The sequence below is a fragment of the Sinohyriopsis cumingii genome, chromosome 10 (genome assembly GCF_028554795.1).
Source record: "Sinohyriopsis cumingii isolate HCF-2022 chromosome 10, ASM2855479v2, whole genome shotgun sequence".
Lineage (NCBI taxonomy): Eukaryota > Metazoa > Mollusca > Bivalvia > Unionida > Unionidae > Sinohyriopsis > Sinohyriopsis cumingii.
In genome coordinates, this window is record NC_142970.1 from 63,256,296 (window position 1) to 63,269,004 (window position 12,709).

The window sequence follows — 12,709 nt, forward strand, 5'->3', positions numbered from 1 at the left end:
TCAATTTGATGGGTTCTAACTGATAATGGCACAGAGCAAGGGGCAGCTGGTCATATAGAATGATGGCATTATCCAAGACAACAGGAATCCAAGTTAAATTTTACCACTCTTAAGCCACTTGGTTTACCCCAAGTACAGAGAGTGTTGCAAGTACGAGACCATACACATGTGCTTTGACTGAGGGCTAAGTACTGTTGGCTGTCCTTTTGATTTTGAGCACTTGGAACAAAGAACGGTGTTGAGTAATCTGTCTTGACAGGTACTGGATTTGTGCTCATACTAGAAGCAGTGTTGTTTTAACCATTGAAGTGGCCACTATAAGGTGACATAATTTTGTCTTTGAATACAACAGAGCTCCAAGCTGGATTTTAAAATTATTAAGCTATTCGGTTAACCCCATGGTCATACGAAAGTTCTGACAGAGTGTTTTCTGTAAGAGATCACATACATGTGCCTTAATAACAGATTAGCTTAGTGTTGTTGGCTTTGTCCAGCCAGCACTGATGTGGAGCATTTGGACGAAAGAATGGTGCAAGTAATTGGTCTTGACGGATTTGAGCAATACTTGTGGTAGTAATGATGATATATGCCACCCCATTAACTGGACTTAATTTTTGTTCTTCTTTTGAATCCTTTAATTTGGATTTTTGTTGAGCTTAATTTAATCTCAAAATTAAATACCTAAAACTACGCTGACTTTGAATCCACTCATTTAAGTACCCATGACTTTAATAGTCATGAAAGATTAAACCCATGAAAATAAATGAAGCCACAGTATTTGTGAAACCATGAGCCAATGCTGAGTGGAAACAGCAGTTACTGAAGAGATCTGGCAGTAATCCCCATGTCCAAGGAAAGGACACTCGCCTGACTTCTATCTCGGTAAGCAGATATGTTTAAGCACTTTTAGTCCTAAAACATGTCCAAAGATTTGGATAATGTTCATTTTAAGCCTGTGAGGGTTGGATTTACAAAGTAATGAATGTTTTCCTAACATGTTATATTTGGGTAATTTGGCTAATTAATTTGAAGAAGAAAGAAGAAATTAAACAAATCTGCAAATCTGAATAACTCAGAAAAACTATGACTGCAGCACACTCCTGTGGGTCTGTCATCTGGTGTTCTCAAGTCCATGATTGACAACACTTATGGGGCATGCTGAACTGATCCCACTAGGTCATACTGAACTGATCAGGTGGAGCATACTGAACCCTAAGGATCCAAACTGATTCCCAAGGGCCTCCAGCTGTCTTTTTCACTTTTTTTTTTTTTTTTACAGATGCACAAGGATATTATGGCCCACATTTATAAATATTTACTAGTTCATGACACCAAATAACGGGGATGGAGACTGGTTCAAGTGAAAATCAATCAAATAATTTGGTTAAATATATATATATATATATATATATATATATATATATATATATATATATATATATATAATCACCACATTAAATGAAATGTGAAAGGTTTGAACCCTGTTAAACATATGATTTTGCTATACTCAACAAAAAGGGTTGCTACAGATTTCTGGTATGCAGAATGCCTAATTTCAAGAAGACTGATGAAAATACATGATCCCAGACATGCCCAAATATTACTGCTTGCTTATAATTATTTAAAAAAAGTAATCACGTGAATTGAAACCCTAAAAAAGAGACTGCACATGTTAGCCATAGACATGCAAGCTGCTGTTTCAACATTTGAGGCAGCTGACACAACTGGAATGACTGGATTACGTGGAGCTTGCAAAGCCCATGGGGGGTTGGAATCGAAGGATCAGTGCTCCAGGCCTTACTCACAGTGGTAAGAACATGAATACTGAAAACACCATATCCATATGAATGACTCCGATCTCTAAGTAAGGGAGTTAACTACTGTATGAGGAGTGATACTGGTTTTATCAAACTAGCTTAGCAAGTTAAAAGTGACAACCTGGATTAGGAAACGCAACTTGTACTTGTTTTATCCCATTCTGTAACCCTGACCTTCAAACAGGGGTGGGGTGGGGTGAGATTTTGAACACAAGATGCTGTCAAGATATATAAATGGCAGGCTTCATCAGAACGTCTTCACTGGGATAAGTTAAACCTATATATGAAAAAGATATTTTCCCCTGCCATGATCTTGAATCAGGGGGCATGTACTATATTCAACGCACTTTCTACTTCTGATAATCCCTCATGGTTCAAAAGTTATACATCATACAAGTCAGAAGTGCATTTTCCTTGTCCCCTCTCCAACCTTAATGACTGACATAATATGTCTGACCTGAAATAGGCATACAAATAGTGATAAATGATATCAATAAATTCACAATATTCCTCTAAACTTGAGTGACTCTACACACCTGCTAAACTATGACATATTTTCATTCTTGCAAATATTACTGACATGCATCAAACATGTTGACCCCAAAAAGGCATTTGGAGCCTATGAAGGCAAAACTGAAACCCAAAAGCCTACTCCTGGTTATGACTGATCTAAAACATCACAATATTCCAGAAAATTCAAGAGACTGTGCATACCTGCTGTAGATATGTCAGCTGCTGTTCTGGAGTCTGAGGCTGTTGACCCAGCTGTGGGAAACCAAGACCCTGAAGCCCTGGGTCCATTGATAAGGCCTCCTGCCCAACCAATGGTAGCGCCATCTGTTGGGAGATAGGAATAGACTGGTTGTAAGCCTCTTTGACTAATTAGCACTGCTGAATTCTGCCCGAAGTGGGCATCTGCAATTTGCTGGTCAAGGAATCAGGGTTAATCTCATGTTTTCTGAAGTCATTTCTTCCAATATTGCTGACTGCATATGTCAGCCATTTCAAGGTTTCTTTGGTTTCTATATCTCTGCTCAAATCTGATGCCAAATTAGCATCATTCAACAATTACTGAAAGGCTGTAAGCTTTAATGTCAAACCTGGTTAGATTCAGTTGCACAATTTCTTGAGATAAAAGTCATTTAAAGTTGTTTTTTCTATTTCCAGTAATGGTGACTACATTTGAGTGTGAATTGGCCATGATGATTACATTTGGTCCAATTATGTCGAGTGGTTTTGCACTGAAGAAGTCATTAAAAGGAGTTTCAATTGTTTGGCAACAATGTCCACATTTGATTGTGAACTATATTTATTGGTATAAATATGAAATCCTTGATGTCAGAAGTTTTCTGACTGATTTGATTGAGTGGGATTTCAAAAGCATTAAAGGTTTTTCTATTTTCGGAATCATTTGTACAAACTTAAAGCTGTTTATGCTGTCAAATTTGATCAAATTATGCCAAACGTGTCCTTGAGAAGCTGCTGTATTAAGATACTTCCATTTCTTGCTAAGATTTTTCTGGTGTGGAATCACTATCACTTGGATTAAGCTGAAAAAGGCCAATTTGATTTCTGACCAAATTCAGATGATTTACCACTTCTTCATTTTTTTCTATATTTAGTAATAATGGTGGCCATATTTAATGGCAAAATTGTCATCATTTGTAATAATTTCAATGACCTTCATATCAGTGTGTCATCAAATCCTATTCAACAGATTTTAAAAAAAGAAAGAAGAAAAGACATCTGAAATTTATTCTGTTATTAAAAACTCATTGTGACTCACTGTTCAGTATGCAGGACTTGAAACTGAAATGATGCAGGTTTCAACTAACCAATCCTGTGTCCTTGGGCAAAGTAATTTACTCCAAATGTCTAAGAACTAAATAACCTATTAGTGTTGGGAGTATTAGTGCTATTAGTGTTGCTTTCCTGTAGAAAACCAAACCAAAACTATTATTTAAATCTTGTAATCAAATGTTTGTCATGATGATGATGAAATGGATTAATGTGTATAATTTTGAAAGCCATGTCTAGATGCTCTGTCAAATTCTGTTTACAAGAGTTTGCAAAGACTGCTTAACGGTTTTTTTTTGGAAGCCATGTTTGATGGTGAATTGGCATGATCTGATTAAATCTGAAGTGGTCTAAAGTCTTCATAATGCCTGATGGACATTATATACAGATCTGAAATCCCTTCATGCCAGGATGCTTTATGTCAAAGTTACAACTTGTGAGAAAAAGTCATTCAAAGATTGTTCTAGCTTTAGAACTGCAGACATATATGATGGCATATCAGCACACTGAAAGCTCTTCATGCCAGGACGCTCTCTGCCAAGTTTGGTACTAAAGAGTTTGGGTGGCTTTTGAGAACAAGTTGAAAATAGCAATTGCTGATGGATGGACCATGACCACTATATGACTGAGGGAGGACCATAAAAATAAAAAAATCACTTTTCAGCAAAAGTATTTTTGACTCATCTTATTCATATAACTACATTTTATGCTCAAGTATCCAACTCAAGTTTAAACAAATTTTCACCATCATAAAATCTATTTATTTAATGAACTTTTACTGATTAATGATTTAACGATTTTTTAAAAGTTATTATAACTTCTTCTAAAATTTAATACTAATATAGTTTAACCAAAGTCAATTAATTAACGCTCTGCATCTAAAATGTCATCAAAGATTTCCAGGAAAAAAAAGTATTGATCACACTGGCCTTTTACAATGGTGCCCGGCACTTAATGGTAAAAATAAATGATGACATTGGGTTGAATAATTACCAAAGTAGGGGTGTTTTTTTCCAACACATGGAGTTTACATTGTGAATCGGTGTGACATTCAATCCAGTTTATACTGAATCTTACCTCAACTGACCTTGTCCAAAAATGTTCATGTACTTTAACACTGATCTTGTCAAATGAATTTCTCATGATGATTATCATCAAGGAACATGGATCAAAAAGGAGCTAAATAAACTTAATAATTGCCATTTAAAGTTGTGTGTAATTAAATTCTCTGAAATTTCCCATTACTGAAATAGTCTGGCATTCATTTCAACAGATAACATAATAATCAAAATTAAGTTTTAACCACATCTCTCTGCTCAAGAAAAAAAATCATGGAAAACAATGGTAATATCAAAATCAATTCTAACCAAAAAAATTAAAATTTTATCTTGCTTAAGAATCTTACCTGAAGACTGGTCTGTTGTAATAAAAGAGCCTGCTGTTGATGCTGAGGTAGGAAGTTGGGGTCCTCCGTAGAGAACTGAGCTGCAAGGCTGGGATCCAAACCTGTGTACAGAAATATGGTTGAGTTATAGTATATATGAGACACAATGGTTGTTAGTGAGGGACCACTGTACTAGTGGTCCCTAACAACCATTGCGTCTCTTATAACACATGATCATGCCTTGGAATCCTATAAACTGTTTTGAATTTTTTTATCATTGCTACTTAATTTCTCAACATTTTAGTTCCTTGCTAATGTGAAAAATCATGATATGACTTCACATTTCTGAACACCCTACTTTTGTTTTTTATAATTTATAGTGACACAGACTTGTTAGAACAGTACTATTACACAGCCTTACAGTGACACAGACTTGTTAGAACAGTACTATGACACAGCCTTACAGTAACAGACTTGTTAGAACAGTACTATGACACAGCCTTACAGTGACACAGACTTGTTTGAACAGTACTATGACACAGCCTCACAGTAACACAGACTTGTTAGAATAGTACTATGACACAGTCTTACAGTGACAGCCATGCTAGAACATCACTCTGCATACGGCTCCCTCATTTATGATAAAAGAAATGAATTAGTGGCCCCGTGGTGGCAGATTAGTCCAAGGCAGTTAACTGTCCAGATTATGCCCATATCATCCTGTCTGCATGGGTTCAAGTCTTGGCTCAGCCACTATGGGTATGTAAGAAAGCTTCTCAATAGCTTCTTGGGGGTTGGCGATTCTTCCCGGGCTCTTCCAACACCAATTGTACTGCCAACCATGGATAGCCTATCATGTACTGACAAATGGTAATAAACTCACATAACACCACCACAAACAGCATTTAAATACTTATAATTTATCATTTCAGTTGACGCTATATTACATTTTATATGAAGGACATATCTATCACACAAGTGTGAACTAATTCAATGAACTAATTAATACCTCAATAGTGTGTCAAAAACTCCGACTGGTTGCAGACCTGCCAACCCTGATGAGACCATCTCAGTAAGGTGGTTGATTGACCAGTTAAGTGCATCAAAATATCATAAAACTGCTATTGTAAAACTGGAAAACATTTAAAAGTTCAGTATTCGAAACATGCAGCTTTCAAATCAACCAAAGTAAACATGATAAAAGTTCATCACAGAAACTTCGCGTAAAAGTGGGAATTAAATGGAAAGTAAAACCATTATATGTGTTTGAAACATATAGTATATACTGAATGTGCTGCTGAGTTAAGATAATTAGCATGGAATTGGGAGAGGCAAATTACGAACCATGTCACTTTGTGTTCATTTGTAGACACTGAGTGTTCTCAATAGACTATTTTTACTAATAAAAATGAGAGCCTGTGACGGCAGATTCTGTTTCAGATGAATTCTAATTTTAAAGAATAACAAGGCAAACTAATAAAATAATTATTCATGACTGCTGAAGACTTAACATAATGTACATATGGTATCATTTTGTAATGATTCTCCGTCTCCTGTATTGATACGTATATTGCTACAGAAATAGTATCTGTGAATCATTTCACATTTACAAAACAGTACTCTGGATAAAACCTTAAAGCTAATTTCTAAATGCAGGATCCTTAAATCCCTATGACCACAATAATAACAAAGACAAAAGTCATGCCAATATAAAGGTGACACTTGCATCCTGCCTAAGACCAAAATGATGGCAAGGACAAAAGCCACACCACCACAATGGTGACACCTATGCCCACAGTGACAAAGGACCAAGCCACTGCAAAGGTGACATCTATGCCTCACCAATGATCACAATAATGACAAAGGACCAAGCCAATGAAAATGTGAGACCAATGCTTTGCTGAAGCTCACATTACTAACAGGAGGAAAGATCCTTGTCAAAACAAAGCTGACACCGCGCTGTCTTGCTTATGCTTCACAGACAAAATAAAAACTTGTAAAAAGGATGGCAGTCCCCTACCAGGTGAAATTCCAGGAAGCTGCAGACCTTGTGCCAGCAATGCCTGCAGCAGGTTTGGATCTTGTTGTAGATAAAACAGGAAGGTGGGGTCGCTGAGAAGTTGCTGCTGCTGCTGTAGTAGTACCTCCTGCTGCTGAAGCATTTGCTGCCGCTGAATTTCATCCTGCTGCCGCTTTATCTCATCCTGCTCCTTCACCTGTGCCTCAAACATTTGTCTTCGCTCTTCCTTGCTTATTTTCGGTGTGGGTAACAGCACTTTTCTGTACATTAGAGAAAATAATGTTAAACACGGAAAGATCACAAAAGATAATACTGCCTTCTTCTAGAAAAGAAAATCTTCTGATCCAGGAATATTGTTGATATTACTGAAGCCTAATAGCTGTCATAATTACAGTGAAAATAATAACCATCAGAAGAATGAATGATTTCCCCCACCCCACCAGAATGACTACATCTTACATCTTGTAAAATTCTTAATAACTTTCATCTGTAATGAATATCATTCTACATAAGCCAAGTTAAAATAATGTCCTCCAATGACCTTCAGATCTGAATACTTTACAATCCATATAAAAGAAAGAAATCATTCCATGATGATCTGCACTGGATGTTAGTGCATGTGCAAGTGAAGAAAAATGTTGCAATTCCAGTGCAAGAAACCTTGACACTACATCTACTAGTCCACTGAATTTATTAGTAGTTGCTACTATCCAAATGAATACCTATGAAGTCTAACAAAAATTTGGTCCATGTCAGGAGAGTTATCAAACAGAAACCTAGAATGCAATTTCACTTCCAGTTAGCTTGACCTCTGATTTGTCACTAACAGTGTATCTTTCCTCAAGTGAAATGCAACTATGAAATTAATCAATACAGAGAGCGGAAAACGTGAGGAAAGGAAAGTGGAGTTAACATGTGGAACCCAAAATGACAATTTTAGCTCCAGTAATGTTGACCTTGGATTTTAAGGCCCCATGAATCTGTGAGCAGATGCCCCTACCTATGCATGGACGACACATAAACTTTGATGAAACAAGACCAGGACTTGTTATAAATGATGCGACTGTAACTGATCCCAATCCTGATCTTTCTTCTCCAACTGAGCAATTATATATATATATATATTTTCTTACCATCCAGCAGTTTAGAATAAAAGAACTTTTTCCTTTTTTTTAACAATATCACTGAGGAAATATTTTAAACACAAAAGATACTCCAAGACTACAGTTTATTTTCTTTTGCACAAGTTAAGAAAACACTCAACTTAATATGCAGTGGGAGAAATCTCCCTGATATCATATGGTCAGTACATTATCACATGCAGTCACAATTTTAGGCTTGATCTCTTTTGTTCTATCACCAAAGAAAAGGAGGGGAGACCACTATATATGATTTGATACCAAATTAACTCACCTGGGCTCTAGATCATCTTTGGAGGATTCTCTCTTTCTTTTTCTGCCTGTATCCCACCCTGATACTGAAAAAAATAAACAAAAGAGCAGTCTACAGAAAAGGATGAAAAATAAACAAAAGAGCAGTCTACAATGAATGTGTAACAGAAAAGGATGAAGTACATCTGCAGTCAAGGACAAATACATGTATGTTTGATCCTCAGGCAGACGTACATGCATAAGAACAAAGATTTGATGCAAACTCAGGTGTGAAATCAATTCCCAATCTGACTACAGTGATATACTGTTGATTAGAAGAGAGAATCCTTCCTGAAGGGAGGTAATCTGAGACTGTTTCATAGGCTCCAAGACAATATTAAATGTTAAATTTTTGAGCATTTCTCAAATTGTTACTCAGCATCATGAAATGTGCTTACATAAAGCCAGTATCATCTGCCTTTCTGGCAACTGTTTTTATGAAAGGTGCGAATGTATAGTGACTACCATAGAAAAAGGAGGTAAATCTTGGAAACATGTCAGAGAAACCAAATCAACTAAAAATACTTTACTGATCATTAAGCGGAAATGATTATAATAGATACATTTTAAATATTTAAATAAGTCCTGATTGATCACAACAGGTAAGACTTACTTTAAGTCTTGATCAATCACGACAGGTAAGACTTACTTTAATAGGCTCTCATCAATCACAACAGGTAAGACTTACTTTAAATAAGTCCTGATCAATCACAACAGGTAAGACTTACTTTAAACAAGTCCTGATCAATCCCAAGAGGCAAGATTTACTTTATATAAGTCCTTATGTGTGTCTGTGTGTGTGTGTGATTTTGGATTTCTAATATGTGTGCAGTGTGGCATTTTATAGTGATGTCTAGCACTGGGGCATCATGCTGCAGTCATGTAGCATGATGTCCAACCCAGTCACATTATCCCAACACCAGGCCGACCAGTCCTAACACTAACCTCTTAGTGCTGAGACCCTAGCAAGGTAGCTGCTAGTACCATTTTTAAAAGTCTTCGATATGACTCGGCCGGTCTCTGAACCCCCGACCTCCTGCATCCAAGGTGGACACTCAAACGACTAGGCCACCGGAGCTGTCATATATGACCTTTTCAATCCAAACAGGTAATATTTATTTGAGATAGGTCCTGATCAATCCCAACTAGTAGGACTTACCTTTTGCCTTGTACCTCTCTGACCTGCTAATTCTATCAGAGTCTCCATACATCTGATCTGCAAAACACAACATGATTGCTGTCAAGTGAGTGTTACAACATACCCTACAAGGCAAACAGTTCCGAAATATTTTGAAGTTTGCATCAATTGTCCCAATTCTGAAAATTTACGCAGGAACTCATCCGAACAATGTTATCCATTTACTTGTACTGTTGGTTCTCCTTCACTCCAATCCCAGGAGTTCTTGAAAAACTGAAAACATTTTTTTAATGTCAAAAGAAATATGACTTATTTGATGTGCTTCGTTTTTAACTACGAACAAGATATCAGAAGTGCCAGTTAAGTTGCCACTGTTGTACCCTTAACAATAACTGACTGAGCTCTGAACGGGTACAAGCATGTTGTCACCTTTGGGTTAACCAGCAACTGACTGGAATCCATGGAAGATGGGATTAACCAGTCATGATAATTTTTTAATACAATTTTACTACAGTACAATCAGTGAGACCTTTTTGCAGAACATGTATACAGTTTCTGTAACCTTCTTTTTTGCAACTCCAAGAAGTTTTAATCCCAAATGATTTTAATATACATATAAAAAAAAATAAACTGCTGTTATGCAATAAAATCAGACCATCTAAATTAATTTATAAACATGCATCCTATATTTCCCCAGATTATCCTAAATGGTGTTTGTTGAATTATTCTAACAAAGTGTTTCTCAAAATAAACAGTCCAAAAGTAAATTATTATGTACTCTTTCATTTGAAATAAATAAACCCACAAAATATGTGCTTCCTACTGTACTGTTTTTAAAATTAGGGTAGATAGTAGTTTTTTGTTGAAACAAATACATTATAATGATCAGTATTATACATAATGTACTAAATGCTTGAAGTGCTAGGATAAACAAGCTCAAACAGATTGCACAAATCAATTTCACGAATTTTTTAGACATTTTTTTATTTATTTCTTTAACCCTGGAGGAAAAAAGTGCTAGGGCGGCAATGAAAAACAGGGACAGTCAGCCGACTGGAGACATATTTTTTGTGGGGGGCCTAATGGCCTAAAATTCTAATGAGATAATCTACATATGATCATAAATTTCCTTTCTCTATTTCAATTAACTTTTGCTTAATTATGCCAAGTAGGCTTTTGTAACAAAAAAACTGAAGAAAAAATCCTGCTGTACTTGCCTGAAAATCTAATATGGTCATCTACATTAACACCAACAGAAACTGCATGGAGATAAATTTATTCGTTTTTGTCAGATATTATGCTCAAACAAATTCTGGTGGACATGTGCAAAGCAATATGTCCCTTTCTGGTGTCCATGTGGATACATGGATATTATGACATGCAGCTGCAAAACAATATGCCCCTTTCTGCTACTGGTTGTTGTTATAGGGTTTACCGCAATTTTTCAGCACAAGATAGGCTATACATGACGACCAGTATTAATGGTGGAGGAAGAACCCGTGAAAACCCCAGAAAGAACCACCAACCCACGAGAAGCTACTGGCAAGCTTTCTCACATATCCACATTTGCTGAGCCTGAGACTCGAACCCATGCAGACAGAGGTGAGATGGCAGTGATCCGTAACGGAGAGCACTTTAGACCACTTGGCCACTCAGGTGTCCATGTGGATACATGGATATTATGACATGCAGCTGCAAAACAATATGCCCCTTTCTGTTACTGGAATGGAGGCACAAATTATAAATGTGTTCAAAGATCACAGATGTCCCACCAATATGATGCAATGTAAAAAACATTGTAATGGATAAAGACCCTATGATAAAACTCTTAATACCGGTAGGTGAAAAAGAAAGTGAAGATCAAGAGAAAAGGAAGATACACATTCAGGATTTTTCTGTGTGAAGAGAATTAAGTTTATTGATTAAAGAAAAAAACTTTTGAAAGACTTTAAACTTCTGGAATTGGAGGTTCCTTATTCTCTACATCGTTTATACATTAAAAGCTATACTCAGCTTATCATTCCATCATACTGGTGTCAAAGTATTTTTTGTGTTCACAAAGAAAGCTCCATTTAAAAGTCATATCTCCAGAACCACAGATTTTGCAGAATTCTGTCAATATTATTTGGAATGCAGAATTTATACTTAAATTTCATAATAATTAGCAACATTCAGAATGGTTTAAACTTTAATTTACAAGTCCAAAAGTTCAAAAATGTGAAGAAAAAAAATATAATCTAATCATGTCATTTACATACCAATGCAAATATGTCCACCAAAGTTCACATTTCCCCAAGTGGTTACTGTTTAATGGTGCTGTTAGGGTTTTTACTCCCAAAAGAATGGCTAACACCAGAAAACTCATAAATGTGAAATGTTTCAGTGTTTCCCTTTACCAGACATGATTTTGGTCTTCTATAAAAATAGCTTAAAAAATTTGAAGGGGGTTTCCTCATTTCAGGGGTCCAGGGGACCAAAAGCCCCTGACCAAAAATGTAATTTACACTCTAAAAATCTGCTCCTGGTGCAACTTATGATCATAAAATAGACCAAAATAATCAGTTGAAAAACTAATAAACTTACCAAAAACGTTCAACTTTACTTCAATTATTTCACAATATTTATAGTCACATGAATTTGTTCTCCAATGCTATTGATGCTGAATTTATTTCATGTGCATGTCAGTGTTTACATCATACTTCAATCACAATAATTTCTCAATTTTTGTAGCAAATATATTATACTTCTATCTTTTCATAACAAATCTGTAAAATAAACATGATAGTACAGCAACTATATACAAATAATCCCATACATTCACTTGTCTTTTTCTCCAATGGACACAACCTGTTGATATGCCAGTCAAGCTCTTTTTGTGGCTTTGAACAGGATTTCTTTAGCTTTCCTTTTTGTCACCAGTGACTTTCCTTTTTGCCACCACTGACTTTATTGGCTCAATGAACCATCATTTATTTTCCTTCTCAATGAGAGCCTTTTTCTTTCAAGCTGGTGCTTGTATGGGCAACATGTAGTGCGCATATTCTGACAGAGGGCTACATCTGTTCTCTCATGCAAGAAATCTTTCTTCTTATACTAATTAATTAACTGCACTTTTTCCAGATG

The 12,709-nt window shown here is 36.1% G+C and overlaps 1 protein-coding gene across 3 annotated transcripts in view; it reads right to left on the reverse strand.

Annotated features, from left to right (window-relative positions):
• The window catches only part of LOC149790261 (uncharacterized), a 100,918-nt gene that overhangs the window by 14,835 nt on the left and 73,374 nt on the right, over nucleotides 1-12,709 (reverse strand). For 2 of the 3 annotated variants that reach the window (XM_089972300.1, XM_089972301.1), the window contains exons 15-19: nucleotides 9,608-9,664; nucleotides 8,432-8,495; nucleotides 7,019-7,278; nucleotides 5,020-5,120; nucleotides 2,532-2,654 (exon numbers count right to left, since the gene is read on the reverse strand). In XM_089972300.1, coding sequence (XP_089828426.1) covers nucleotides 2,532-2,654; nucleotides 5,020-5,120; nucleotides 7,019-7,278; nucleotides 8,432-8,495; nucleotides 9,608-9,664 — 605 coding nt within the window. The remainder of the gene's footprint in view (nucleotides 1-2,531; nucleotides 2,655-5,019; nucleotides 5,121-7,018; nucleotides 7,279-8,431; nucleotides 8,496-9,607; nucleotides 9,665-12,709) is intronic. The other variant, XM_089972302.1, reaches the window with a different exon arrangement.